The 25,685-nt window shown below is 44.8% G+C and overlaps 1 protein-coding gene across 4 annotated transcripts in view; it reads right to left on the bottom strand.

Moving 5' to 3' along the window:
- The window catches only part of LOC140725808 (lipoma-preferred partner homolog), a 466,117-nt gene that overhangs the window by 53,569 nt on the left and 386,863 nt on the right, over positions 1-25,685 (bottom strand). For all 4 annotated transcript variants that reach the window (XM_073041777.1, XM_073041776.1, XM_073041778.1 and 1 more), the window contains exons 6-7: positions 18,808-18,979; positions 9,711-9,880 (exon numbers count right to left, since the gene is read on the bottom strand). In XM_073041777.1, the coding sequence (XP_072897878.1) occupies positions 9,711-9,880; positions 18,808-18,979 (342 nt within the window). The remainder of the gene's footprint in view (positions 1-9,710; positions 9,881-18,807; positions 18,980-25,685) is intronic.

Here is a 25,685-nt window from a genome sequence, read left to right as displayed (position 1 = left end):
TTTTGTTTGGCTGTATATGTGTACAGGCAGGTGACAATAAACCTGACTGTGGTATAGAGGAATGTTGTTTCGTTTGGCTGTATATGTGTACAGGCAGGTGACAATAAACCTGACTGTGGTATAGAGGAATGTTGTTTCGTTTGGGCTGTGTATGTGTACAGGCAGGTGACAATAAACCTGACTGTGGTATAGAGGAATGTTGTTTCGTTTGGCTGTATATATGTACAGGCAGATGACAATAAACCTGACTGTGGTATAGAGGAATGTTGTTTCTGTTTGGTTGTATATGTGTACAGGCAGGTGACAATAAACCTGACTGTGGTATAGAGGAATGTTGTTTCGTTTGGCTGTATATGTGTACAGGCAGGTGACAATAAACCTGACTGTGGTATAGAGGAATGTTGTTTCGTTTGGTTGTATATGTGTACAGCAGGTGACAATAAACCTGACTGTGGTATGAGTGAATGTTGTTTCGTTTGGCTGTATATGTGTACAGGCCGGTGACAATAAACCTGACTGTGGTAGAGGAATGTTGTTTCGTTTGGCTGTGTATGTGTACAGGCCGGTGACAATAAACCTGACTGTGGTATAGAGGAATGCTGTTTCGTTTGGCTGTGTATGTGTACAGGCCGGTGACAATAAACCTGACTGTGATATAGAGGAATGCTGTTTCGTTTGGCTGTATATGTGTACAGGCAGGTGACAATAAACCTGACTGTGGTATAGAGGATGTTGTTTCGTTCAATAAACCTGACTGTGGTATAGAGGAATGCTGTTTCGTTTGGTTGTATATGTGTACAGGCAGGTGAGAATAAACCTGACTGTGGTATAGAGGAATGTTGTTTCGTTTGGCTGTATATGTGTACAGGCAGGTGACAATAAACCTGACTGTGGTATAGAGGAATGTTGTTTCGTTTGGCTGTGTGTGTGTTCAGGCAGGTGACAATAAACCTGACTGTGGTATAGAGGAATGTTGTTTCGTTTGGCTGTATATGTGTACAGGCAGGTGACAATAAACCTGACTGTGGTATAGAGGAATGCTGTTTCGTTTGGCTGTGTGTGTGTACAGGCAGGTGACAATAAACCTGACTGTGGTATAGAGGAATGTTGTTTCATTTGGCTGTGTATGTGTACAGGCAGGTGACAATAAACCTGACTGTGGTATAGAGGAATGCTGTTTCGTTTGGCTGTATATGTGTACAGGCAGGTGAGAATAAACCTGACTGTGGTATAGAGGAATGTTGTTTCGTTTGGCTGTGTGTGTGTACAGGCAGGTGACAATAAACCTGACTGTGGTATAGAGGAATGCTGTTTCGTTTGGCTGTATATGTGTACAGGCAGGTGAGAATAAACCTGACTGTGGTATAGAGGAATGTTGTTTCGTTTGGCTGTATATATGTGTACAGGCAGGTGACAATAAACCTGACTGTGGTATAGAGGAATGTTGTTTCGTTTGGCTGTATATGTGTACAGGCAGGTGACAATAAACCTGACTGTGGTATAGAGGAATGTTGTTTCGTTTGGCTGTGTGTGTGTACGGGCAGGTGACAATAAACCTGACTGTGGTATAGAGGAATGTTGTTTCGTTTGGCTGTATATGTGTACAGGCCGGTGACAATAAACCTGACTGTGGTATAGAGGAATGTTGTTTCGTTTGGCTGTATATGTGTACAGGCAGGTGAGAATAAACCTGACTGTGGTATAGAGGAATGTTGTTTCGTTTGACTGTGTGTGTGTACAGGCAGGTGACAATAAACCTGACTGTGGTATAGAGGAATGCTGTTTCGTTTGGCTGTATATGTGTACAGGCAGGTGAGAATAAACCTGACTGTGGTATAGAGGAATGCTGTTTCGTTTGGCTGTGTGTGTGTACAGGCAGGTGACAATAAACCTGACTGTGGTATAGAGGAATGTTGTTTCGTTTGGCTGTGTGTGTGTACAGGCAGGTGACAATAAACCTGACTGTGGTATAGAGGAATGCTGTTTCGTTTGGCTGTATATGTGTACAGGCAGGTGACAATAAACCTGACTGTGGTATAGAGGAATGCTGTTTCGTTTGGCTGTGTATGTGTACAGGCCGGTGACAATAAACCTGACTGTGGTATAGAGGAATGTTGTTTCGTTTGGCTGTGTATGTGTACAGGCAGGTGACAATAAACCTGACTGTGGTATAGAGGAATGTTGTTTCGTTTGGCTGTATATGTGTACAGGCAGGTGACAATAAACCTGACTGTGGTATAGAGGAATGCTGTTTCGTTTGGCTGTGTGTGTGTACAGGCAGGTGAGAATAAACCTGACTGTGGTATACAGGAATGTTGTTTCGTTTGGCTGTGTGTGTGTACAGGCAGGTGACAATAAACCTGACTGTGGTATAGAGGAATGTTGTTTCGTTTGGCTGTATATGTGTACAGGCAGGTGACAATAAACCTGACTGTGGTATAGAGGAATGTTGTTTCGTTTGGCTGTATATGTGTACAGGCAGGTGACAATAAACCTGACTGTGGTATAGAGGAATGTTGTTTCGTTTGGCTGTATATGTGTACAGGCAGGTGACAATAAACCTGACTGTGATATAGAGGAATGTTGTTTCATTTGGCTGTGTATGTGTACAGGCAGGTGAGAATAAACCTGACTGTGGTATAGAGGAATGTTGTTTCGTTTGGCTGTGTATGTGTACAGGCAGTTGACAATAAACCTGACTGTGGTATAGAGGAATGCTGTTTCGTTTGGCTGTGTGTGTGTACAGGCAGGTGACAATAAACCTGACTGTGGTATAGAGGAATGTTGTTTCGTTTGGCTGTGTGTGTGTACAGGCCGGTGACAATAAACCTGACTGTGGTATAGAGGAATGTTGTTTCGTTTGGCTGTATATGTGTACAGGCAGGTGACAATAAACCTGACTGTGGTATAGAGGAATGTTGTTTCGTTTGGCTGTATATGTGTACAGGCAGGTGACAATAAACCTGACTGTGGTATAGAGGAATGCTGTTTCGTTTGGCTGTGTGTGAGTACAGGCAGGTGACAATAAACCTGACTGTGGTATAGAGGAATGTTGTTTCGTTTGGCTGTATATGTGTACAGGCAGGTGACAATAAACCTGACTGTGGTATAGAGGAATGTTGTTTCGTTTGTCTGTGTGTGTGTACAGGCAGGTGACAATAAACCTGACTGTGGTATAGAGGAATGTTGTTTCGTTTGGCTGTGTGTGTGTACAGGCAGGTGACAATAAACCTGACTGTGGTATAGAGGAATGTTGTTTCGTTTGGCTGTGTGTGTGTACAGGCAGGTGACAATAAACCTGACTGTGGTATAGATGAATGTTGTTTCGTTTGGCTGTATATTGTGTACAGGCAGGTGACAATAAACCTGACTGTGGTATAGAGGAATGTTGTTTCGTTTGGCTGTGTGTGTGTACAGGCAGGTGACAATAAACCTGACTGTGGTATAGATGAATGTTGTTTCGTTTGGCTGTATATGTGTACAGGCAGGTGACAATAAACCTGACTGTGGTATAGAGGAATGTTGTTTCGTTTGGCTGTATATGTGTACAGGCCGGTGACAATAAACCTGACTGTGGTATAGAGGAATGCTGTTTCGTTTGGCTGTGTATGTGTACAGGCAGGTGACAATAAACCTGACTGTGGTATAGAGGAATGTTGTTTCGTTTGGTTGTATATGTGTACAGGCAGGTGACAATAAACCTGACTGTGGTATAGAGGAATGCTGTTTCGTTTGGCTGTGTGTGTGTACAGGCAGGTGACAATAAACCTGACTGTGGTATAGAGGAATGTTGTTTCGTTTGGCTGTATATGTGTACAGGCAGGTGAGAATAAACCTGACTGTGGTATAGAGGAATGCTGTTTCGTTTGGCTGTATATGTGTACAGGCCGGTGACAATAAACCTGACTGTGGTATAGAGGAATGTTGTTTCGTTTGGCTGTGTGTGTGTACAGGCAGGTGAGAATAAACCTGACTCTGGTATAGAGGAATGTTGTTTCGTTTGGCTGTGTATGTGTACAGGCAGGTGAGAATAAACCTGACTGTGGTATAGAGGAATGCTGTTTCGTTTGGCTGTGTATGTGTACAGGCAGGTGACAATAAACCTGACTGTGGTATAGAGGAATGTTGTTTCGTTTGGCTGTGTATGTGTACAGGCAGGTGAGAATAAACCTGACTGTGGTATAGAGGAATGTTGTTTCGTTTGGCTGTGTATGTGTACAGGCAGGTGACAATAAACCTGACTGTGGTATAGAGGAATGTTGTTTCGTTTCGCTGTATATGTGTACAGGCAGGTGAGAATAAACCTGACTGTGGTATAGAGGAATGTTGTTTCGTTTGGCTGTGTGTGTGTACAGGCAGGTGACAATAAACCTGACTGTGGTATAGAGGAATGTTGTTTCGTTTGGCTGTGTGTGTGTACAGGCAGGTGACAATAAACCTGACTGTGGTATAGAGGAATGTTGTTTCGTTTGGCTGTATATGTGTACAGGCAGGTGACAATAAACCTGACTGTGGTATAGAGGAATGTTGTTTCGTTTGGCTGTATATGTGTACAGGCAGGTGACAATAAACCTGACTGTGGTATAGAGGAATGTTGTTTCGTTTGGCTGTATATGTGTACAGGCAGGTGACAATAAACCTGACTGTGGTATAGAGGAATGTTGTTTCGTTTGGCTGTGTGTGTGTACAGGCAGGTGACAATAAACCTGACTGTGGTATAGAGGAATGTTGTTTCGTTTGGCTGTATATGTGTACAGGCAGGTGACAATAAACCTGACTGTGGTATAGAGGAATGTTGTTTCGTTTGGCTGTATATGTGTACAGGCAGGTGACAATAAACCTGACTGTGGTATAGAGGAATGTTGTTTCGTTTGGCTGTATATATGTACAGGCAGGTGACAATAAACCTGACTGTGGTATAGAGGAATGTTGTTTCGTTTGGCTGTATATGTGTACAGGCAGGTGACAATAAACCTGACTGTGGTATAGAGGAATGTTGTTTCGTTTGGCTGTATATATGTACAGGCAGGTGACAATAAACCTGACTGTGGTATAGAGGAATGTTGTTTCGTTTGGCTGTATATGTGTACAGGCCGGTGACAATAAACCTGACTGTGGTATAGAGGAATGTTGTTTCGTTTGGCTGTGTGTGTGTACAGGCAGGTGACAATAAACCTGACTGTGGTATAGAGGAATGTTGTTTCGTTTGGCTGTGTGTGTGTACAGGCAGGTGACAATAAACCTGACTGTGGTATAGAGGAATGTTGTTTCGTTTGGCTGTATATATGTACAGGCAGGTGACAATAAACCTGACTGTGGTATAGAGGAATGTTGTTTCGTTTGGCTGTGTATGTGTACAGGCAGGTGACAATAAACCTGACTGTGGTATAGAGGAATGTTGTTTCGTTTGGCTGTATATGTGTACAGGCAGGTGACAATAAACCTGACTGTGGTATAGAGGAATGTTGTTTCGTTTGGCTGTGTATGTGTACAGGCAGGTGACAATAAACCTGACTGTGGTATAGAGGAATGTTGTTTCGTTTGGCTGTATATGTGTACAGGCAGGTGAGAATAAACCTGACTGTGGTATAGAGGAATGTTGTTTCGTTTGGCTGTATATGTGTACAGGCAGGTGAGAATAAACCTGACTGTGGTATAGAGGAATGTTGTTTCATTTGGCTGTGTATGTGTACAGGCCGGTGACAATAAACCTGACTGTGGTATAGAGGAATGTTGTTTCGTTTGGCTGTATATGTGTACAGGCAGGTGACAATAAACCTGACTGTGGTATAGAGGAATGTTGTTTCGTTTGGCTGTGTGTGTGTACAGGCAGGTGAGAATAAACCTGACTGTGGTATAGAGGAATGTTGTTTCATTTGGCTGTATATGTGTACAGGCAGGTGACAATAAACCTGACTGTGGTATAGAGGAATGTTGTGCCATTTGGCTGTATATGTGTACAAGCAGGTGAGAATAAACCTGACTGTGGTATAGAGGAATGTTGTTTCGTTTGGCTGTGTATGTGTACAGGCAGGTGACAATAAACCTGACTGTGGTATAGAGGAATGTTGTTTCGTTTGGCTGTGTATGTGTACAGGCAGGTGACAATAAACCTGACTGTGGTATAGAGGAATGTTGTTTCGTTTGGTTGTATATGTGTACAGGCAGGTGACAATAAACCTGACTGTGGTATAGAGGAATGTTGTTTCGTTTGGCTGTGTATGTGTACAGGCAGGTGACAATAAACCTGACTGTGGTATAGAGGAATGTTGTTTCGTTTGGCTGTGTATGTGTACAGGCAGGTGACAATAAACCTGAATGTGGTATAGAGGAATGTTGTTTCGTTTGGCTGTATGTGTGTACAGGCAGGTGACAATAAACCTGACTGTGGTATAGAGGAATGTTGTTTCGTTTGGCTGTGTATGTGTACAGGCAGGTGACAATAAACCTGACTGTGGTATAGAGGAATGTTGTTTCGTTTGGCTGTATATATGTACAGGCATGTGACAATAAACCTGACTGTGGTATAGAGGAATGTTGTTTCGTTTGGCTGTGTGTGTGTACAGGCAGGTGACAATAAACCTGACTGTGGTATAGAGGAATGTTGTTTCGTTTGGCTGTGTATGTGTACAGGCAGGTGACAATAAACCTGACTGTGGTATAGAGGAATGTTGTTTCGTTTGGCTGTATATATGTACAGGCAGGTGACAATAAACCTGACTGTGGTATAGAGGAATGTTGTTTCGTTTGGCTGTGTGTGTGTACAGGCCGGTGACAATAAACCTGACTGTGGTATAGAGGAATGTTGTTTCGTTTGGTTGTATATGTGTACAGGCAGGTGACAATAAACCTGACTGTGGTATAGAGGAATGTTGTTTCGTTTGGCTGTGTATGTGTACAGGCCGGTGACAATAAACCTGACTGTGGTATAGAGGAATGTTGTTTCGTTTGGCTGTGTGTGTGTACAGGCAGGTGACAATAAACCTGACTGTGGTATAGAGGAATGTTGTTTCGTTTGGCTGTATATGTGTACAGGCCGGTGACAATAAACCTGACTGTGGTATAGAGGAATGTTGTTTCGTTTGGCTGTGTATGTGTACAGGCAGGTGACAATAAACCTGACTGTGGTATAGAGGAATGCTGTTTCGTTTGGCTGTGTGTGTGTACAGGCAGGTGACAATAAACCTGACTGTGGTTTAGAGGAATGCTGTTTCGTTTGGCTGTATATGTGTACAGGCAGGTGACAATAAACCTGACTGTGGTATAGAGGAATGTTGTTTCGTTTGGCTGTATATGTGTACAGGCCAGTGACAATAAACCTGACTGTGGTATAGAGGAATGTTGTTTCGTTTGGCTGTATATATGTACAGGCAGGTGACAATAAACCTGACTGTGGTATTGAGGAATGTTGTTTCGTTTGGCTGTATATGTGTACAGGCCGGTGACAATAAACCTGACTGTGGTATAGAGGAATGTTGTTTCGTTTGGCTGTGTGTGTGTACAGGCAGGTGACAATAAACCTGACTGTGGTATAGAGGAATGTTGTTTCGTTTGGCTGTGTATGTGTACAGGCAGGTGAGAATAAACCTGACTGTGGTATAGAGGAATGTTGTTTCGTTTGGCTGTATATGTGTACAGGCAGGTGAGAATAAACCTGACTGTGGTATAGAGGAATGTTGTTTCGTTTGGCTGTATATGTGTACAGGCCGGTGACAATAAACCTGACTGTGGTATAGAGGAATGCTGTTTCGTTTGGCTGTATATGTGTACAGGCAGGTGACAATAAACCTGACTGTGGTATAGAGGAATGCTGTTTCGTTTGGCTGTATATGTGTACAGGCCGGTGACAATAAACCTGACTGTGGTATAGAGGAATGTTGTTTCGTTTGGCTGTGTATGTGTACAGGCAGGTGACAATAAACCTGACTGTGGTATAGAGGAATGTTGTTTCGTTTGACTGTGTGTGTGTACAGGCAGGTGACAATAAACCTGACTGTGGTATAGAGGAATGTTGTTTCGTTTGGCTGTATATGTGTACAGGCCGGTGACAATAAACCTGACTGTGGTATAGAGGAATGTTGTTTCATTTGGCTGTATATGTGTACAGGCCGGTGACAATAAACCTGACTGTGGTATAGAGGAATGTTGTTTCGTTTGGCTGTGTGTGTGTACAGGCCGGTGACAATAAACCTGACTGTGGTATAGAGGAATGCTGTTTCGTTTGGCTGTGTGTGTGTATAGGCAGGTGAGAATAAACCTGACTGTGGTATAGATGAATGTTGTTTCGTTTGGCTGTATATGTGTACAGGCCGGTGACAATAAACCTGACTGTGGTATAGAGGAATGTTGTTTCGTTTGGCTGTGTGTGTGTACAGGCAGGTGACAATAAACCTGACTGTGGTATAGAGGAATGCTGTTTCGTTTGGCTGTATATGTGTACAGGCAGGTGACAATAAACCTGACTGTGGTATAGAGGAATGTTGTTTCGTTTGGCTGTATATGTGTACAGGCCGGTGACAATAAACCTGACTGTGGTATAGAGGAATGTTGTTTCGTTTGGCTGTATATATGTACAGGCAGGTGACAATAAACCTGACTGTGGTATAGAGGAATGTTGTTTCGTTTGGCTGTGTATGTGTACAGGCAGGTGACAATAAACCTGACTGTGGTATAGAGGAATGTTGTTTCGTTTGGCTGTATATGTGTACAGGCAGGTGACAATAAACCTGACTGTGGTATAGAGGAATGTTGTTTCGTTTGGCTGTGTGTGTGTACAGGCAGGTGACAATAAACCTGACTGTGGTATAGAGGAATGTTGTTTCGTTTGGCTGTGTGTGTGTACAGGCAGGTGACAATAAACCTGACTGTGGTATAGAGGAATGTTGTTTCGTTTGGCTGTGTATGTGTACAGGCAGGTGACAATAAACCTGACTGTGGTATAGAGGAATGTTGTTTCGTTTGGCTGTGTATATGTACAGGCAGGTGACAATAAACCTGACTGTGGTATAGAGGAATGTTGTTTCGTTTGGCTGTGTGTGTGTACAGGCAGGTGACAATAAACCTGACTGTGGTATAGAGGAATGTTGTTTCGTTTGGCTGTGTGTGTGTACAGGCAGGTGACAATAAACCTGACTGTGGTATAGAGGAATGTTGTTTCGTTTGGCTGTACATGTGTACAGGCCGGTGACAATAAACCTGACTGTGGTATAGAGGAATGCTGTTTCGTTTGGCTGTGTATGTGTACAGGCAGGTGACAAAAAACCTGACTGTGTTATAGAGGAATGTTGTTTCGTTTGGCTGTGTATGTGTACAGGCAGGTGAGAATAAACCTGACTGTGGTATAGAGGAATGTTGTTTCGTTTGGCTGTATTTGTGTACAGGCAGGTGACAATAAACCTGACTGTGGTATAGAGGAATGCTGTTTCGTTTGGCTGTGTGTGTGTACAGGCAGGTGAGAATAAACCTGACTGTGGTATAGAGGAATGTTGTTTCGTTTGGCTGTATATGTGTACAGGCAGGTGACAATAAACCTGACTGTGGTATAGAGGAATGTTGTTTCGTTTGACTGTGTATGTGTACAGGCAGGTGGCGATAAACTTGAACCTGATGATGACACCGCAGAGAGTGCGGCAATACAGACAGCGGCTTAGCTGCCTGATTTGTCTCCTTCCGCCACACGCGCACAGCATGAACAGTTGTTTCGCACTCACAATGTAGCAGGGCTCACAGTAAGACTTCTTCTCCACCGCATAGAAGGCTTGTCCTCGCAGCTTGTGGCCACAGGTCACGCAGGTGAAGCAATCCACATGGAAGACTTGGTCCATGGCGGTACAGCCGGCTCCGTCCCCAATGACACTCTCCCCACAGCGCACACACTGGCCTGCAAAGACAGTTTACCATAAATACGGCAGCCTGGCATGAGACAATCAGCAGGAACTGTCCTCCTTCTCATTTTATTTATTTATCTCATGTTGGGAAAACTCATGTCATGTGGGGAACGTACAAAGTCCTTACAGAAGGCCCTGGAATTGAACTCTGAACTCCGGGACTCCATTCTTCCATGGCGTTTGTGTTGATAGCTACAGCTCCATATAACCCACTAACACTGTATCTCATTTTGTCCTCTTTTCTGTTTATTTATTTATATTTTTAAATTTCTTGTTGAAACCTCTAGTGAGTTTTTTATGTATGGTTCTGAACTGCTGCTACTAAGCAACACCTTTCACAGTATATGTCAGTGGTAATGAAGCTGGTTCTGATTCTGACTCGGACACCTTCTGGCCCAATGAGCCTGTACCATTCAATTCGATTCAAAGTCAGAATAATGGGAGTAGGCGGTTTAAAGGGTTGGCAGGGACTGGGCAGGCCAAAGGCTGGTTTCTGTGCTGAGATTTGCCATGACTCTATCACTAGTATAGGTTGTGAAATTTGTTGTTCTGCAGCAGCAGTACATTGCAACCCATAATAAAATAACTATAATTACAATGAGAAAATATGTTAAAAATTAAAATTATGTACTATAAGCTGTGCAAAAAAGAGGGAAAAATAGTGAGGTAGTGTCCATGGGTTCATCACCTGATCTGATAAGGCACGCCCTCCAACCCAGACAACATCCTTGTAAATCTTCTCTGCACTCTCTCTATAGTTTCCACATCCTTCCTGTAGTGAGGTGACCAGAACTGAGCACAGTACTCCAAGTGGGGTCTGAACAAGTACCTCATGGCTCTTGAACTCAATCCCATGGTTGATAAATGTCAACACACCATATGCCTTCTTAACAACACTGTCACCCTGTGCAGCAGCTTTGAGTGTCCTATTAACATGGACCCCAAGATCTCTCTGATCCTCCACACTGCCAAGAGTTACCATTTATATTATATTCTGTCTTCAAATTTGACCTACCAAAATGAATCACTTCATACTTATCTGAATTGAGGTCCATCTGCCACTTCTCAGCCAAGTTCCGCATCCTATTGATGTCCCGCTGTAACCTCTGACAATCCTCCAGACTATCTCCAGACTAAATGGTAAGGCATTGAAGAATGCAGTAGAACAGAGTGATCTAGGAATAATGGTGCTTAGTTCCCTGAAGGTGGAATCTCATGTGGATAGGGTGGTGAAGAAAACTTTTGGTATACTGGCCTTTATAAATCAGAGCATTGAGTATAGGAGTTGGGATGTAATGTTAAAATTGTACAAGGCATTGGTAAGGCCGAATTTGGAGTATTGTGTACAGTTCTGGTCACCGAATTACAGGAAAGATGTCAACAAAATAGAGAGAGTACAGAGAAGATTTACTAGAATGTTACCTGGGTTTCAGCACCTAAGTTACAGGGAAAGGTTGAACAAGTTAGGTCTTTATTTTTTGGAGCGTAGAAGGTTGAGGGGGGACTTGATAGAGGTATTTAAAATAATGAGGGGGATAGATCGAGTTGATGTGGATAGGCTTTTTCCATTGAGAGTAGGGGAGATTCAAACAAGAGGACATGAGTTGAGAGTTAGTGGGCAAAAGTTTAAGGGTAACACGAGGAGGAATTTCTTTACTCAGAGAGTGGTAGCTGTGTGGAACGAGCTTCCAGTAGAAGTGGTAGAGGCAGGTTCGGTATTGTCACTTAAAAGTAAAATTGGATAGGTATATGGACAGGAAAGGAATGGAGGGTTATGGGCTGATTGCAGGTTGGTGGGACTAGGTGAGAGTAAGCGTTCGGCATGGACTAGAAGGGCCAAGATGGCCTGTTTCCGTGCAGTAATTGTTATATGGTTATATCTACAACACCCCCAACTTTTGTGTCATCAGTAACCCACCCTTCTACTTTTTCATCCAGGTCATTAATAAAAATCACAAAGAGGAGGGGGTCCCAGAACAGATCACCGACCTCATGCAGAGTACGGACCATCTACAGCCACCCTTTGCCTTCTGTGGGCAAGCCAATTTTGGATCCACAAAGCAAAGTCTCCTTGGATCCCATGCCTCATTACTTACTGAATAAGGAACCTTATCAAATGCCTTACTGAAATCCATATACACTACATCCACTGCTCTACCTTCATCAATGTGTTCTGTTACTTCCTCAAAGAATTCAATCAGGCTCGCAAGGCACAACCTGCCCTTGTCAAAGCCATGCTGACTATCCCTAATCAGATTATGTCTCTCCAAATGCTCATAAATCTTGTCTCTCAGAATCTTCTCCAACAACTCGCCCACCTCTGAAGTCAGACTCAATGGTCTATAATTTCCTGAGTTATCTCTACTCCCTTTCTTGAATAAGGGAACCACATTTAACCAAATAACCATATAACAATTACAGCACAGAAACAGGCCATCTCGGCCCTTCTAGTCCGTGCCGAACGCTTACTCTCACCTAGTCCCACTAACCTGCACTCAGCCCATAACCCTCCATTCCTTTCCTGTCCATATACCTATCCAATTTTACTTTAAATGACAATACCGAACCTGCCTCTACCACTTCTACTGGAAGCTCGTTCCACACAGCTACCACTCTCTGAGTAAAGAAATTCCCCCTCGTGTTACCCTTAAACTTTTGCCCCCTAACTCTCAACTCATGTCCTCGTTTGAATCTCCACTACTCTCAATGGAAAAAGCCTATCCACGTAAACTCGATCTATCCCACTCATAATTTGCAACCCTCCAATCCCCTGGAACCTCTCCCGTCCCCATCGATGATGCAAAGATCTTTGCACGAGGCTCAGCAATCTCCTCCCTCACCTCCCACAGTATCCTTGGTTATATCTCATCCGGTCCTGGTGACTTATCTAACTTAATGCTTTTCAAAAGCTCCAGCACATCCTCTTTCTTAATTTTGATATGTTTATACACATTAGGGACTATTAAAAGATATTTAGATAGTCACATAAATGTGAGGGAAATGTACATAGACATGGTGAGGGCAGAAGAGATTGTCCTTTTGATTAAAAATTTAAATAGTTTGGCACAACATTGTGGGCCTCAGGGCCTGTTCCTATGCAACACTGCTCTACGTTCCAAGTACTCTTTGATCAATCTGACTCTTCCCTCCCAAGTAACCCTCCACTTTTCTATCATCCACATGCCTATCTAAGAGTCCCTTCAATGACCCTCCCATCGCCCCCGGCAAGGCGCTCCATGCACCCTCCACTCTGTGTAAAGCACTCACATTCAGTGACCATTGTATCACTTACACCTGCTCAATGCAAGTATATAATCAGCCAAACATGTGGCAGTAACTCAATGCAGAAAAGCACACAGACATGATCAAGAGGTTCAGTTGTTGTTCAGACCAAACATCAGAATGGGAAGAAATGTGATTCAAGTGACTTTGACCATGGAATAATTGTTTGCATCAGATGGGGTGGTTTGAATATGTCAGAAACTGATCTCCTAGGATTTTCAAGTACAACAATCTCTAGAGTTTACAGAGAATGGTGCGAAAAGCAAGAAAGATCCAGTGAGTGACAGTTCTGTGGGCAAAAATGCATTGTTAATGAGAGAGGTCAGAGGAGAATGGTTCAAGAATGATAGGAAGGTGACAGTAACTCAAATAAACAAGCATTACGACTGTGGGGTGCAGAAGAGCAGCTCTGAACTCATTGAAGGGATCTCATTGAAACCCATCCAATGTTGAAAGGCCTAGATAGAGTGGATGTGGAGAGGACGTTTTCTATAGTGGGGGAGTCCAAGAGCAGAGGGCTCAGCCTCAGAATAGAGGGACGTCCAGTTAGAATAGAAATGAGGAGAAATTCCTTTAGCCAGAAGGTGTTGAATCTGTAGAATTCATTGCCGTGGACAGCTGTGGAGGCCAAGTCATATTTAAAGTATATTTAAAGTCATATTTAAACCCTGACCTCAAATTTACCTGGTCCATTTCTGAAACCTCCCTCCCCTTTCTTGATCTTTCTGTCTCCATCTCTGGAGACAGCCCATCTACTGATATCTACTATAAGCCTACAGACTCACACAGCTACCTGGACTATTCCTCTTCCCACCCTGTCTCTTGCAAAAAGGCTATCCCCTTCTCACAATTCCTCCGTCTCCGCCGCATCTGCTCTCAGGATGAGGCTTTTCATTCCAGGACGAAGGAGATGTCTTCCTTTTTTAAATAAAGGGGCTTCCCTTCGTCCACCATCAACTCTGCTCTCAAACGCATCTCTCCCATTTCCCGCACATCTGCCCTCACCCCATCCACCCGCCACCCCACTCGGGATAAGGTTTCCCTTGGCCTTACCTACCACCCCACCAGCCTCCAGGTCCAACGTATAATTCTCCGTAACTTCCGCCACCTCCAATGGGATCCCACTACCAAACACATTTTTCCCTCCCCCCCTTTCTGCTTTTCGCAGGAATCGCTCCCTATGCGACTCCCTTGTCCATTCGTCCCCCCCATCCCTTCCCACCGATCTCCCTCCTGGCACTTATCCTTGTAAACGGAACAAGTGCTACACTTGCCCTTACACTTCCTCCCTCACCACCATTCAGGGCCCCAGACAGTCCTTCCAGGTGAGGCGACACTTCACCTGTGAGTCGGCTGGGTGTGGTATACTGCGTCCGGTGCTCCCGGTGTGGCCTTTTATATATTGGTGAGACCCGACGCAGACTGGGAGACCGTTTCGCTGAACACCTACGCTCGGTCCGCCAGAAAAAGCAGGATCTCCCAGTGGCCACACATTTTAATTCCACGTCCCATTCCCATTCTGATATGTCTATCCATGGCCTCCTCTATTGTCAAAATGAATTCAAACCAGGTTGGAGGAACAACACCTTATATATCGGCTGGGTAGCCTCCAACCTGATGGCATGAACATTGACTTCTCTAACTTCCGTTAATGCCCCTCCTCCCCTTCTTACCCCATCCCTGACATATTTAGTTGTTTGCCTGTTCTCCATCTCCCTCTGGTGCTTCCCCCCCACCTCCTTTCTTTCTCCCGAGGCCTCCCGTCCCATGATCCTTTCCCTTCTCCAGCTCTGTATCACTTTTGCCAATCGCCTTTCCAGCTCTTAGCTTCATCCCACCCCCTCCGGTCTTCTCCTATCATTTCGCATTTCCCCCTCCCCCCACTACTTTCAAATCTCTTACTATCTTTCCTTTCGGTTAGTCCTGACGAAGGGTCTCGGCCCGAAACGTCGACAGCACTTCTCCCTATAGATGCTGTCTGGCCTGCTGTGTTCTACCAGCATTTTGTGTGTGTTGTTGTTCATATTTAAAGTTGGTAGGTTCATGATTAGTCAGTGCATCAAAGTTTACGGGGGAAGGCAGGAGAATGGAGTTTAGAGGGATAATAAATCAGCCATGTTGGAATGGTGGAGCAGACTCGATGGGCTGAATGGTCCGGCTCTGCTGCTTATCTGATTGCTGACTCCAGCTTCCGTGGTAGGCCGATAATAGCTGGTCTCCAGCAACACAAATTGGCAAACAGCGGAACCGTTCTCCCTAGAAACACTGGAACACTGCCAGACCACGGAAGTGTCTTGGAAAAGTGCAGTGGTTGGAAGAATGCAAGCTCTGCAACGGCCCTGGCAGCCAGAGGTAGCCAGCTGTGAGCTGCAAGCACATGAAGTTCCACTCCACCCTAGCCAAGTTTCATCGAGAGTGTCCTGACCAGCTCCGTCACCGTCCGGTACGGGAACTGTAAGGCATCTGACAGTGAGTCCCTACAAAGGATTGTGAGGATGTTGGGAGGATCACTGGGGTCTCTGTCCCACCCAGTAGAGATATTTATCAGGAGGGCTACAAACGCAGGGCCTTTAGCATCGACAATGATCCCCTTCATCTGTCCAACAATCTCTTTGACCCCAACAATCAGGCAGGGAGGTACTGTAGCATTAGGACAAGGACTGTTAATATGGGAAACAGCTTCTTCCCCCAGACTGTGAGATACTGAACTCCCTGCTGCCACCCATGTGTTGTCGTGTATGAAGTGCCAGTAGCATTATACTGTTAACTTTTTATCTTGCTTCATAATGCATCCTATTATTGTAAATTTATTTGTGGTAATATTACATTATATGTTGTCTGTGAGCTATATGTACACTTTGGTCCAGAGGAACGTTGCTTCATTTGGCGGTATATGTGTACAATCAAATGACAATAAACTGAACTTGAACTTGAGCTTTCACGACAGGACAAAGTTGCAGTTCTTGAAGGATACAGCCAGCCGCGGCTGCCGTGCCAAACATCATTCAGTGACATTCAGGAACGGGATTGTTCGTCTGAGGCAGAATCTTACTATTGTGATCTATTCATCGTCTGGCTGGGAGAAAACAGAGCCAGACTCCAGGACTCCATGGATCAGAGAGACGGGACAGCTTCTGTGAACAGGCAAAAGCTGCAACTCAGCAACATCCCCATGTCCCGGATACATTTCCAGACAGATCTGTCAGCAGTACACCTTCCGCTGCCTTAGACCTCTGTCAGTCCTAGACACATATCAACGTTAGACCTGTATCTTGTTGGACCCATGTCCGTGTTGCAGACACATTGCTATTGGACCCATCCATGTGACGTGCCAGTGTCGGATCCGTCGCCGCGTTGACACCTGTTTGTGCTGGACACGTGTCAGTGTTGGTCCTGTGTCAGTGTTGGACCTGTGTCAACGTTAGACCCGTGTCTGTGTTAGACCACTGTATGTGTTGGATCCGTGTATGTGTTGGACCCGTGTCAGTGTTGGATCCGTGTATGTGTTGGACCCGTGTCAGTGTTGGACCCCTGTATGTGTTGGACCCGTGTCTGTGTTGGACCCGTGTCTGTGTTGGACCCGTGTCAGTGTTGGACCCCTGTATGTGTTGGACCCGTGTCTGTGTTGGACCCGTATCTGTGTTGGACCCGTGTCAGTGTTGGACCCCTGTATGTGTTGGACCCGTGTCTGTGTTGGACCCCTGTATGTGTTGGACCCGTGTCTGTGTTGGACCCGTGTCTGTGTTGGACCCGTGTCAGTGTTGGACCCCTGTATGTGTTGGACCCGTGTCTGTGTTGGACCCCTGTATGTGTTGGACCCGTGTCTGTGTTGGACCCGTGTCAGTGTTGGACCCCTGTATGTGTTGGACCCGTGTCTGTGTTGGACCCCTGTATGTGTTGGACCCGTGTCTGTGTTGGACCCGTGTCTGTGTTGGACCCCTGTATGTGTTGGACCCGTGTCTGTGTTAGACCCCTGTATGTGTTGGACCCGTGTCTGTGTTGGACCCGTGTCTGTGTTGGACCCCTGTATGTGTTGGACCCGTGTCTGTGTTGGACCCGTGTCTGTGTTGGACCCGTGTCTGTGTTGGACCCCTGTATGTGTTGGACCCGTGTCTGTGTTGGACCCGTGTCAGTGTTGGACCCCTGTATGTGTTGGACCCGTGTCTGTGTTGGACCCGTGTCTGTGTTAGACCCATGTATGTGTTGTACCCGCATCTGTGTTGGACCCCTGTATGTGTTAGACCTGTGTCTGTGTTGTACCCCTGTATGTGTTGGACCCATGTATGTGTTGGACCCGTGTCTGTGTTGGACCCCTGTCTGTGTTGGACCTGTGTCAGTGTTGGACCCCTGTATGTGTTGGACCCGTGTCTGTGTTGGACCCGTGTCTGTGTTGGACCCGTGTCTGTGTTAGACCCATGTATGTGTTGTACCCGCATCTGTGTTGGACCCGTGTCTGTGTTAGACCCATGTATGTGTTGTACCCGCATCTGTGTTGGACCCGTGTCTGTGTTGGACCCGTGTCAGTGTTGGACCCGTGTCAGTGTTGGACCCGTGTCTGTGTTAGACCCATGTATGTGTTGTACCCGCATCTGTGTTGGACCTGTGTCTGTGTTGGACCCCTGTATGTGTTAGACCTGTGTCTGTGTTGTACCCCTGTATGTGTTGGACCCATGTATGTGTTGTACCCATGTCTGTGTTGGACCCGTGTCTGTGTTGGACCCGTGTATTTGTTGTACCCGTGTATGTGTTGTACCCATGTCTGTGTTGGACCCGTGTCTGTGTTGGACCCCTGTATGTGTTGGACCCGTGTCTGTGTTGTACCTGTGTCTGTGTTAGACCTCTGTCTGTGTTGGACCCGTGTCTGTGTTGGACCCGTGTCATTGTTGGACCTATATCCATGTCGGAATCATGCTGGATACTGCCTAGATTAGAGAACATGTCTCTTGAGAATAGGTTGAGTGAGCTTGGGTGTTTCTCCTTGGAGTGAAGGAGGATGAGAGTTGAACAGGGTGATAAGAGGGCAGATAGAGTGGAAAGCCAGGTTGTAAATGGCTTATGTGAGGGAAGTATAGGGGGTTTGTCAGAGAACGGGTAATCATATGAGGAACGTCTGGCAGCTCTTGGGCTGTATTCCCTGGAGTTCAGGAGAAAGAGGGGGGATCTCATAGAAGCATTTCTAATGTTAAAATGCCTGAGCAGAATAGCAATTGCAAAGTTATTTCCCATGGTAGAGGAGTCCAGGACAAGAGGGCACGATTTCAGGATGGAAGGTGTCCATTTAGAACAGAAATGTGGAGAAATTTGTTGCCAACAAAGGCTGTGGATGCCAAGTCATTGGATGTATTTAAGACAGATGGATAAATTCTTGGTTTCCCAGGATACGGCGAGAAGGCACGTGAGTGGGGATGACTGGAAGAATTGGATCAGCCCATGATAGAATGGCGGAGCAGACTCGATGGGCTGAATGGCCTACTTCTGCTCTTATATCTTATGGTCTTCACACAGAGAGTGGAACACACTGCTAGAAACAGACACGTTTAAGGTACTCTTAGATAAGCACATGGATTGTAGACAAGTACGAGATACTGGAGAAAGTAAAACTTGTTATTTAGATCTTGGTTAGATAAGTTCTCTTTACCAAAGTAATCATCAGATGGTGGATGGTCCATATCATACAACATCTTCTTCGTGAGACGGTCCAACTCATCCTCTGGCCTGGCCACAGGGACATTCGGTGCAGGAGCCGGAGCTGGAACTGGATTCTGAACCGGAGCTGGAGCTGAAATAGGAGCCAAAGGTTGGTAGACATTCTGAAAGAAAGAGAAGTTCAATTTCAATTTTATTGTCAGCTGACTGAACATATATACAACTAAATGAAACATTCTCCAGACCGTGGTCAAGTTTATTGTCACCTGCCTGCATATACAACCAAATGAAACAACGTTCCTCCAGACTATGGTGCACCCACATAATATCTATCACTCACAGCACATAAAATAAAATATTACAATAAGTCAGCTAATAAAATACAATTGAAAATGCATGTAGTATGCAGCACAGATAAACAGTGAACAGGAGAAGGCTAAGGAGAGGGAAAAAATGATCAGCTATGCTTGAATGGCGGACCAGATGGGCCCAATTGCCTAATTCAGCCCCAACGTCTGATGGTCTTTTGGTCTAAAATATATATTACACACAGCATGTAAAACAAAATATTACCATGAATAAGTTAATAAAGTATATTTCAAAATGAATGCAGTCTGCAGCACAGGTAAGCAGTAAACAGCTTGCTGTCCTAGTGACGAGACCTCGGTGCTGGCAGGGTATTCAATCGTCTCACGGTCTGAAGGAAGCAGCCATTCCCTAGACCTGATGCTTCTAAACCTCCTTTCTGATGGCAGTAGGTTGTGGGATGGGTCTGCGATGCTCCCGGTAAGTATTACAAAAAAGATGTGAGGGATCCTCCCAGTGGAAGTGTATGCCCAGGAGCTCAGCACCAACCAGCAGCTGCCCATCACCGCACCCACAAACCCCTGCAGGTGTACCACGAATAACATTCTGACTGACTGCATCACGCTCTGGTATGGAGGGGCCACTGCACAGGATTGGAAAAAGCTGCAGAAAGTTGTAAATTCAGCCAGTTCCATCATGAGCACCAGACTCCCCAGCATCGAGGACATCTTCAAAAGGACCTGGACCCATTGCAATTTGCCTATCGCCACAATAGGTCAACGGCAGACACAATCTCAATGGCTCTCCACACAGCTTTATACCACCTGAACAACACAAACACCTATGTCCGGATGCTGTTCATCGACTATAGCTCAGCATTTAATACCATCATTCCCTCCCACCCCCTTCCCCCATCCCACTTTCACTCTGCCTCCTCTTCCAGCTGCCTATCACCTCTCTCATGATTCTGCCTTCTACTACTACCCATTGTGCTTTCCCCTTACATTCCTTCTTCACCTTTCCTGCCTATCCCCTCCCTGCTTCCCCTCACCCACCCCTTGATCTTTCCTCTGATTGGTTTTTCACCTGGCACCCACCAGCCTTCTCCTTCTCCTCCCCCCACCTTCTTTATAGGGCCCCTGCCCCCTCCTTCTTCAGTCCTGACGAAGGGTCTCGGCCCGAAACGTTGACTGCTCGTTTCCACAGATGTTGCCCGACATGCTGAGTTCCTTCAGCTTGTTTATATGTGTTGATAATACCATCATTCACTCAATCCTGATTGAGATGTTGCAGAACCTGGGCCTCTGTCCCTCCCTCTGCAATTGGATCCTTGACTTACTAACCGGAAGACCACAGTCTGTACGGGTTGGTGATAACATCTCTTCCTCACTGACGATCAACACTGGTGCACCTCAGGGGTGTGTGCTTAGCCCACTGCTCTACTCTCTGTATACCCATGACTGTGTGACTAGACATAGCTCAAATACCATCTATAAATTTGCTGATGATACAACCATTGTTGGTAGAATCTCAGGTGGTGATGAGAGGACGTACAGGAGTGTGATAGTGGAGTGGTGCCGCAGCAACAACCTGGCACTCAACATCAGTAAGACAAACATAGAACATAGAACATAGAATAGTACAGCACATTACAGGCCCTTCAGCCCACAATGTTGTGCTGACCCTCAAACCCTGCCTCACATATAACCCCCCACCTTAAATTCCTCCATATATTTTTCTAGTAGTCTCTTAAACTTCACTAGTGTATCTGCCTCCACCACTGACTCAGGCAGTGCATTCCACGCACCAACCACTCACTGAGTGAAAAACCTTCCTCTAATATCCCCCTTGAATTTCCCTCCCCTTAGCTTAAAGCCATGTCCTCTTGTACTGAGCAGTGGTGCCCTGGGGAAGAGGTGCTGGCTGTCCACTCTGTCTATTCCTCTTAATATCTTGTACACCTCTATCATGTTTCCTCTCATCCTCCTTCTCTCCAAAGAGTAAAGCCCTAGCTCCCTTAATCTCTGATCATAATCCATACTCTCTAAACCAGGCAGCATCCTGGTAAATCCCCTCTGTACCCTTTCCAATGCTTCCATATCTTTTCTATAGTGAGGCGACCAGAACTGGACACAGTACTCCAAGTGTGGCCTAACTAGAGTTTTATAGAGCTGCATCATTAAATTGCGTCTCTTAAACTCTGTCCCTTGACTTATGAAAGCTAATGCCCCATAAGCTTTCTTAACTACCCTATCTACCTGTGAGGCAACTTTCAGGGATCTGTGGACATGTACCCCCAGATCCCTCTGCTTCTCTACACTACCAAGTATCCTGCCATTTACTTTATACTCTGCCTATGAGTTTGTCCTTCCAAAGTGTACCACCTCACACTTCTCCGGGTTGAACTCCATCTGCCACTGCTTAGCCCACTTCTGCATCCTATCAATGTCTCTCTGCAATCTTCGACAATCCTCTACACTATCTACAACACCACCTACCTTTGTGTCATCTGCAAACTTGCCAACCCACCCTTCTATCCCCACATCCAGGTCGTTAATAAAAATCACAAAAAGTAGAGGTCCCAGAACAGATCCTTGTGGGACACCACTAGTCACAACCCTCCAATCTGAATGTACTCCCTCCACCACAACTCTCTGCCTTCTGCAGGCAAGCCAATTCTGAATCCACCTGGCCAAATATCCCTGGATCCCATGCCTTCTGACTTTCTGAATAAGCTACTGTGTGGAATCTTGTCAAATGCCTTACTAAAATCCATGTAGATCACATCCACTACACTACCCTCATCTATATGCCTGGTCACCTCCTCAAAGAACTCTATCAGGCTTGTTAGGCACGATCTGCACTTCACAAAGCCATGCTGACTGTCCCTGATCAGACCATGATTCTCTAAATGCCCATAGATCCTATCTCTAAGAATCTTTTCCAACAGCTTTCCCACCACAGACGTAAGGCTTACTGGTCTATAATTACCCGGACTATCCCTACTACCTTTTTTGAACAAGGGGACAACATTCGCCTCCCTCCAATCCTCCGGTACCATTCCTGTGGACAACGAGGACATAAAGATCCTAGCCAGAGGCTCAGCAATCTCTTCCCTCGCCTTGTGGAGCAGCCTGAGGAATATTCCGTCGGGCCCCAGGGACTTATCCGTCCTAATGTATTTTAACAACTCCAACACCTCTTCTCCCTTAATATCAACATGCTCCAGAACATCAACCTCACTCATATTGTCCTCACCGTCATCAAGTTCCCTCTCAGTGGTGAATACCGAAGAGAAGTATTCATTGAGGACCTCGCTCACTTCCACAGCCTCCAGACACATCTTCCCACTTTTATCTCTAATCGGTCCTACCTTCACTCCTGTCATCCTTTTGTTCTTCACATAATTGAAGAATGCCTTGGGGTTTTCCTTTACCCTACTCGCCAAGGCCTTCTTATGCCCCCTTCTAGCTCTTCTCAGCCCCTTCTTAAGCTCCTTTCTTGCTACCTTATATTCCTCAATAGACCCATCTGATCCTTGCTTCCTAAACCTCATGTATGCTGCCTTCTTCCACCTGACTAGATTTTCCACTTCACTTGTCACCCATGGTTTCTTCACCCTACCATTCTTTATCTTCCTCACCGGGACAAATTTATCCCTAACATTCTGCAAGATATCCCTAAATATCAACCACATGTCCACAAAAGAGCTGATTGTGGACTTCAGGAAGGGTAGGACGAAGGAACACATACCAATCCTCAGAGAGGGATCAGAAGTGGAGAGATTTAGCAGTTTCAGGTTCATGGGTGTCAAGATCTCTGAGGATCTAACCTGGTCCCAACATATTGATGTAGTTATAAAGAAGGCAAGACAGCTGCTATACTTTATTAGGAGTTGGAAGAGATTTGGCATGTCAACAAATACACTCAAGAACTTCTATAGATGTACCGTGAAGAGCATTCTGACAGGCTGCATCACAGTCTGGGATGGGGGTGGGGGATATACTGCACAGGACTGAAAGAAGCTGCTGAGGGTTGTAAATTTAGCCAGTGTCATCTTGGGTACTAGCCTACAAAGTACCCTTGACATCTTCAGGAAGCAGTGTCTCAGAAAGGCAGCGTCCATTATTAAGGACCCCCAGCACCCAGGACATGCCCTTTTCTTACTGCTACCATCAAGGAGGAGGTAGCAGTAAGAAGTAAGCAGTAAGCAGCACACATCCAACATTTCAGGAATAGCTTCTTTGCCTCCGCCATCAGCTTTCTGAATGACAATGAACCCATAAGCACTAGCTCACTACTTTTTTCTTCTTTGTTCTCTTTTTCACCACTTACTTAATCATACTGTATACACAGTGCCTATAAAAAGTATTCAACAACCCTTGAAGTTTTCATGTTTTATTGTTTTACAACATTGAATCACAGTGGATTTAATTTGGCTTTTTTTTGACACTGATCAACAGAAAAAGTCTCTTTTATGTTGAGGTGAAAACAGATCTCTACAAGGTGATCAAAATTAATTAAAGAAATATAAAACACAAAATAATTGATTGCATAAGGATTCACCCCTTTACCAGATCATCACTGCTGCAGCCAACTGGTTTTGGAAGCCATGTAATTAGTTAAATGGAGATCACCTGTGTGCAGTCAAGGTGTTTCAATTGATTGTAGTAAAATTACACCTGTATCTGGAAGGTCCAACTGCTGGTGAGTCAGAATCCTGGCAAAAACTACATCATGAAGTCAAAAGAACACTCCAAGCAACTCCGCAAAAAGGTTATTGAAAAGCACAAGTCATGAAATGGATACAAGGAAATTTCCAAGTCACTGAATATCGCTTGGAGAATAGTTAAGTCAATCATCGAGAAATGGAAAGAATATGGTACAGCTGTAAATCTGCCTAGACCAGACTGTCCTCAAAAACTGAGTGACTGTACAAGAACAGAACTAGTGAGGGAGGGCCACCAAGAGATCTATGACAACTTTGGAGGAGTTATAAGCTTCAGTGTCTGAGATGGGAGAGACTGCATATACAACAACTGTTGCCCGGGTGCTTCACCAGTCACAGCTCTATTGGAGAGTGGCAAAGAGAAAGCCACTGTTGAAAAAAACTCACATGAAATCTCAGCTAGAGTTTGCCAGAAGGCATGTGGGAGACTCTGAAGTCAGCTGAAAGAATTGATATTTGGCCATCAGACTAAATGCTATGTTTGGTGTAAGCCAAATACTGCACCATCCCTACCCTGAAGCATGGTGCTGGTTGTATCATGCTGTGGGGATGTTTCACTGCAGCAGGCCTTGGAAGGATTGTGAAGGAAGAGGGTAAAATAAATGCAGCAAAACACAGGGAAATCCTGGAGGAAAACCTAATGCAGTCTGCAAGAGAACTGTGAATTGGGAAAAGATTTGTTTTCCAGCTAGACAATGACCCCAAGCCTAAAGCCAAAGCTACACAGAAATGGCTTAAAAACAACAAAGTTAATATCTTGGAGTGGCCAAGTCAGAGTCCAGATCTCAATCCAATTGAGAATTCGTGGCTGGAATTGAAAAGGGCTGTTCACTCACAATTCCCATGCAATCTGACAGAGCTTGAGCAGTTTGGTAAAGAAGAATGGGGAAAAAATTGCAGTGTCCAGATGTGCAAAGCTGATAGAGACCTATCCACACAGACTCAAGGCTGTAATTGCTGCCAAAGTTGCATCTACTAAATATTGACTTGAAAGGAGTGAGTAATTATGCAATCAATTATTTTGTGTTTAATAATTGTAATATATTTAGATCAATTTGTAGAAATTTGCCACTTTGACATAAAAGAGTCATTTCTATTGATCAGTGTCAAAAAAAGTCAAATTAAAACCACTGTGATTCAATAAAACATGAAAACTTTTGATGGGAGTAAATACTTTTTATAGGTATTGTACAGTGGATGTGGAGAGGGTGGTTCCTATAGTGGGGAAAGCACTGTATATTTATTATTATAATTTATTGTTTCTTTTATTATTATGTGTTGCAATGTACTGATGTCACAGGGTAATGCAAACCGGCTTTTCCACTGATGCTGGGTGAGATTAAAACTAGAGCTCATGGGTTAAGGGGGAAAGGTAAACTGTTTAAGGGGAACTTGTGGGGAAACTTCTTCACTCCGAAGGTGGTGAGAGTGTACAATGAGCTGCCAGTGGAAGCGGTGAATGTGGCTTGGATTTCAACATTTAAGACTAGTTTGGATAAGTACATGGATGGAGGGGTATAAAGTGAAAAGAAGGGAAAAGGGGAAATATGAGGGCAAACTAGCCAATAATATAAAACAGGATACTAAAAGTATTTTTCAGTTATATAAAGAGTAAAAGGAAGGTGTGAGTTGATATTGGACCACTGGAAAATGATGTTGGTGAGGTAGTAGTGGGGGACAAAGAAATGGCAGATGAACTTAATGGGTACTTTGCATCTGTCTTCACTGTGGAAGAAACTAGTGCTGTGCCAGAGGTCTGTGAGTGCCATTACTATTACTAAGGGAAAACTCAAAGGTCTTAAGGCAGATAAATCACCTGGACCAGATAGACTACA

This window comes from Hemitrygon akajei, chromosome 3 (genome assembly GCF_048418815.1).
Source record: "Hemitrygon akajei chromosome 3, sHemAka1.3, whole genome shotgun sequence".
Taxonomy (NCBI): domain Eukaryota; kingdom Metazoa; phylum Chordata; class Chondrichthyes; order Myliobatiformes; family Dasyatidae; genus Hemitrygon; species Hemitrygon akajei.
Note: the sequence above shows the minus strand (reverse complement) of the source record. Positions and strands in the feature narration are given on the sequence as shown.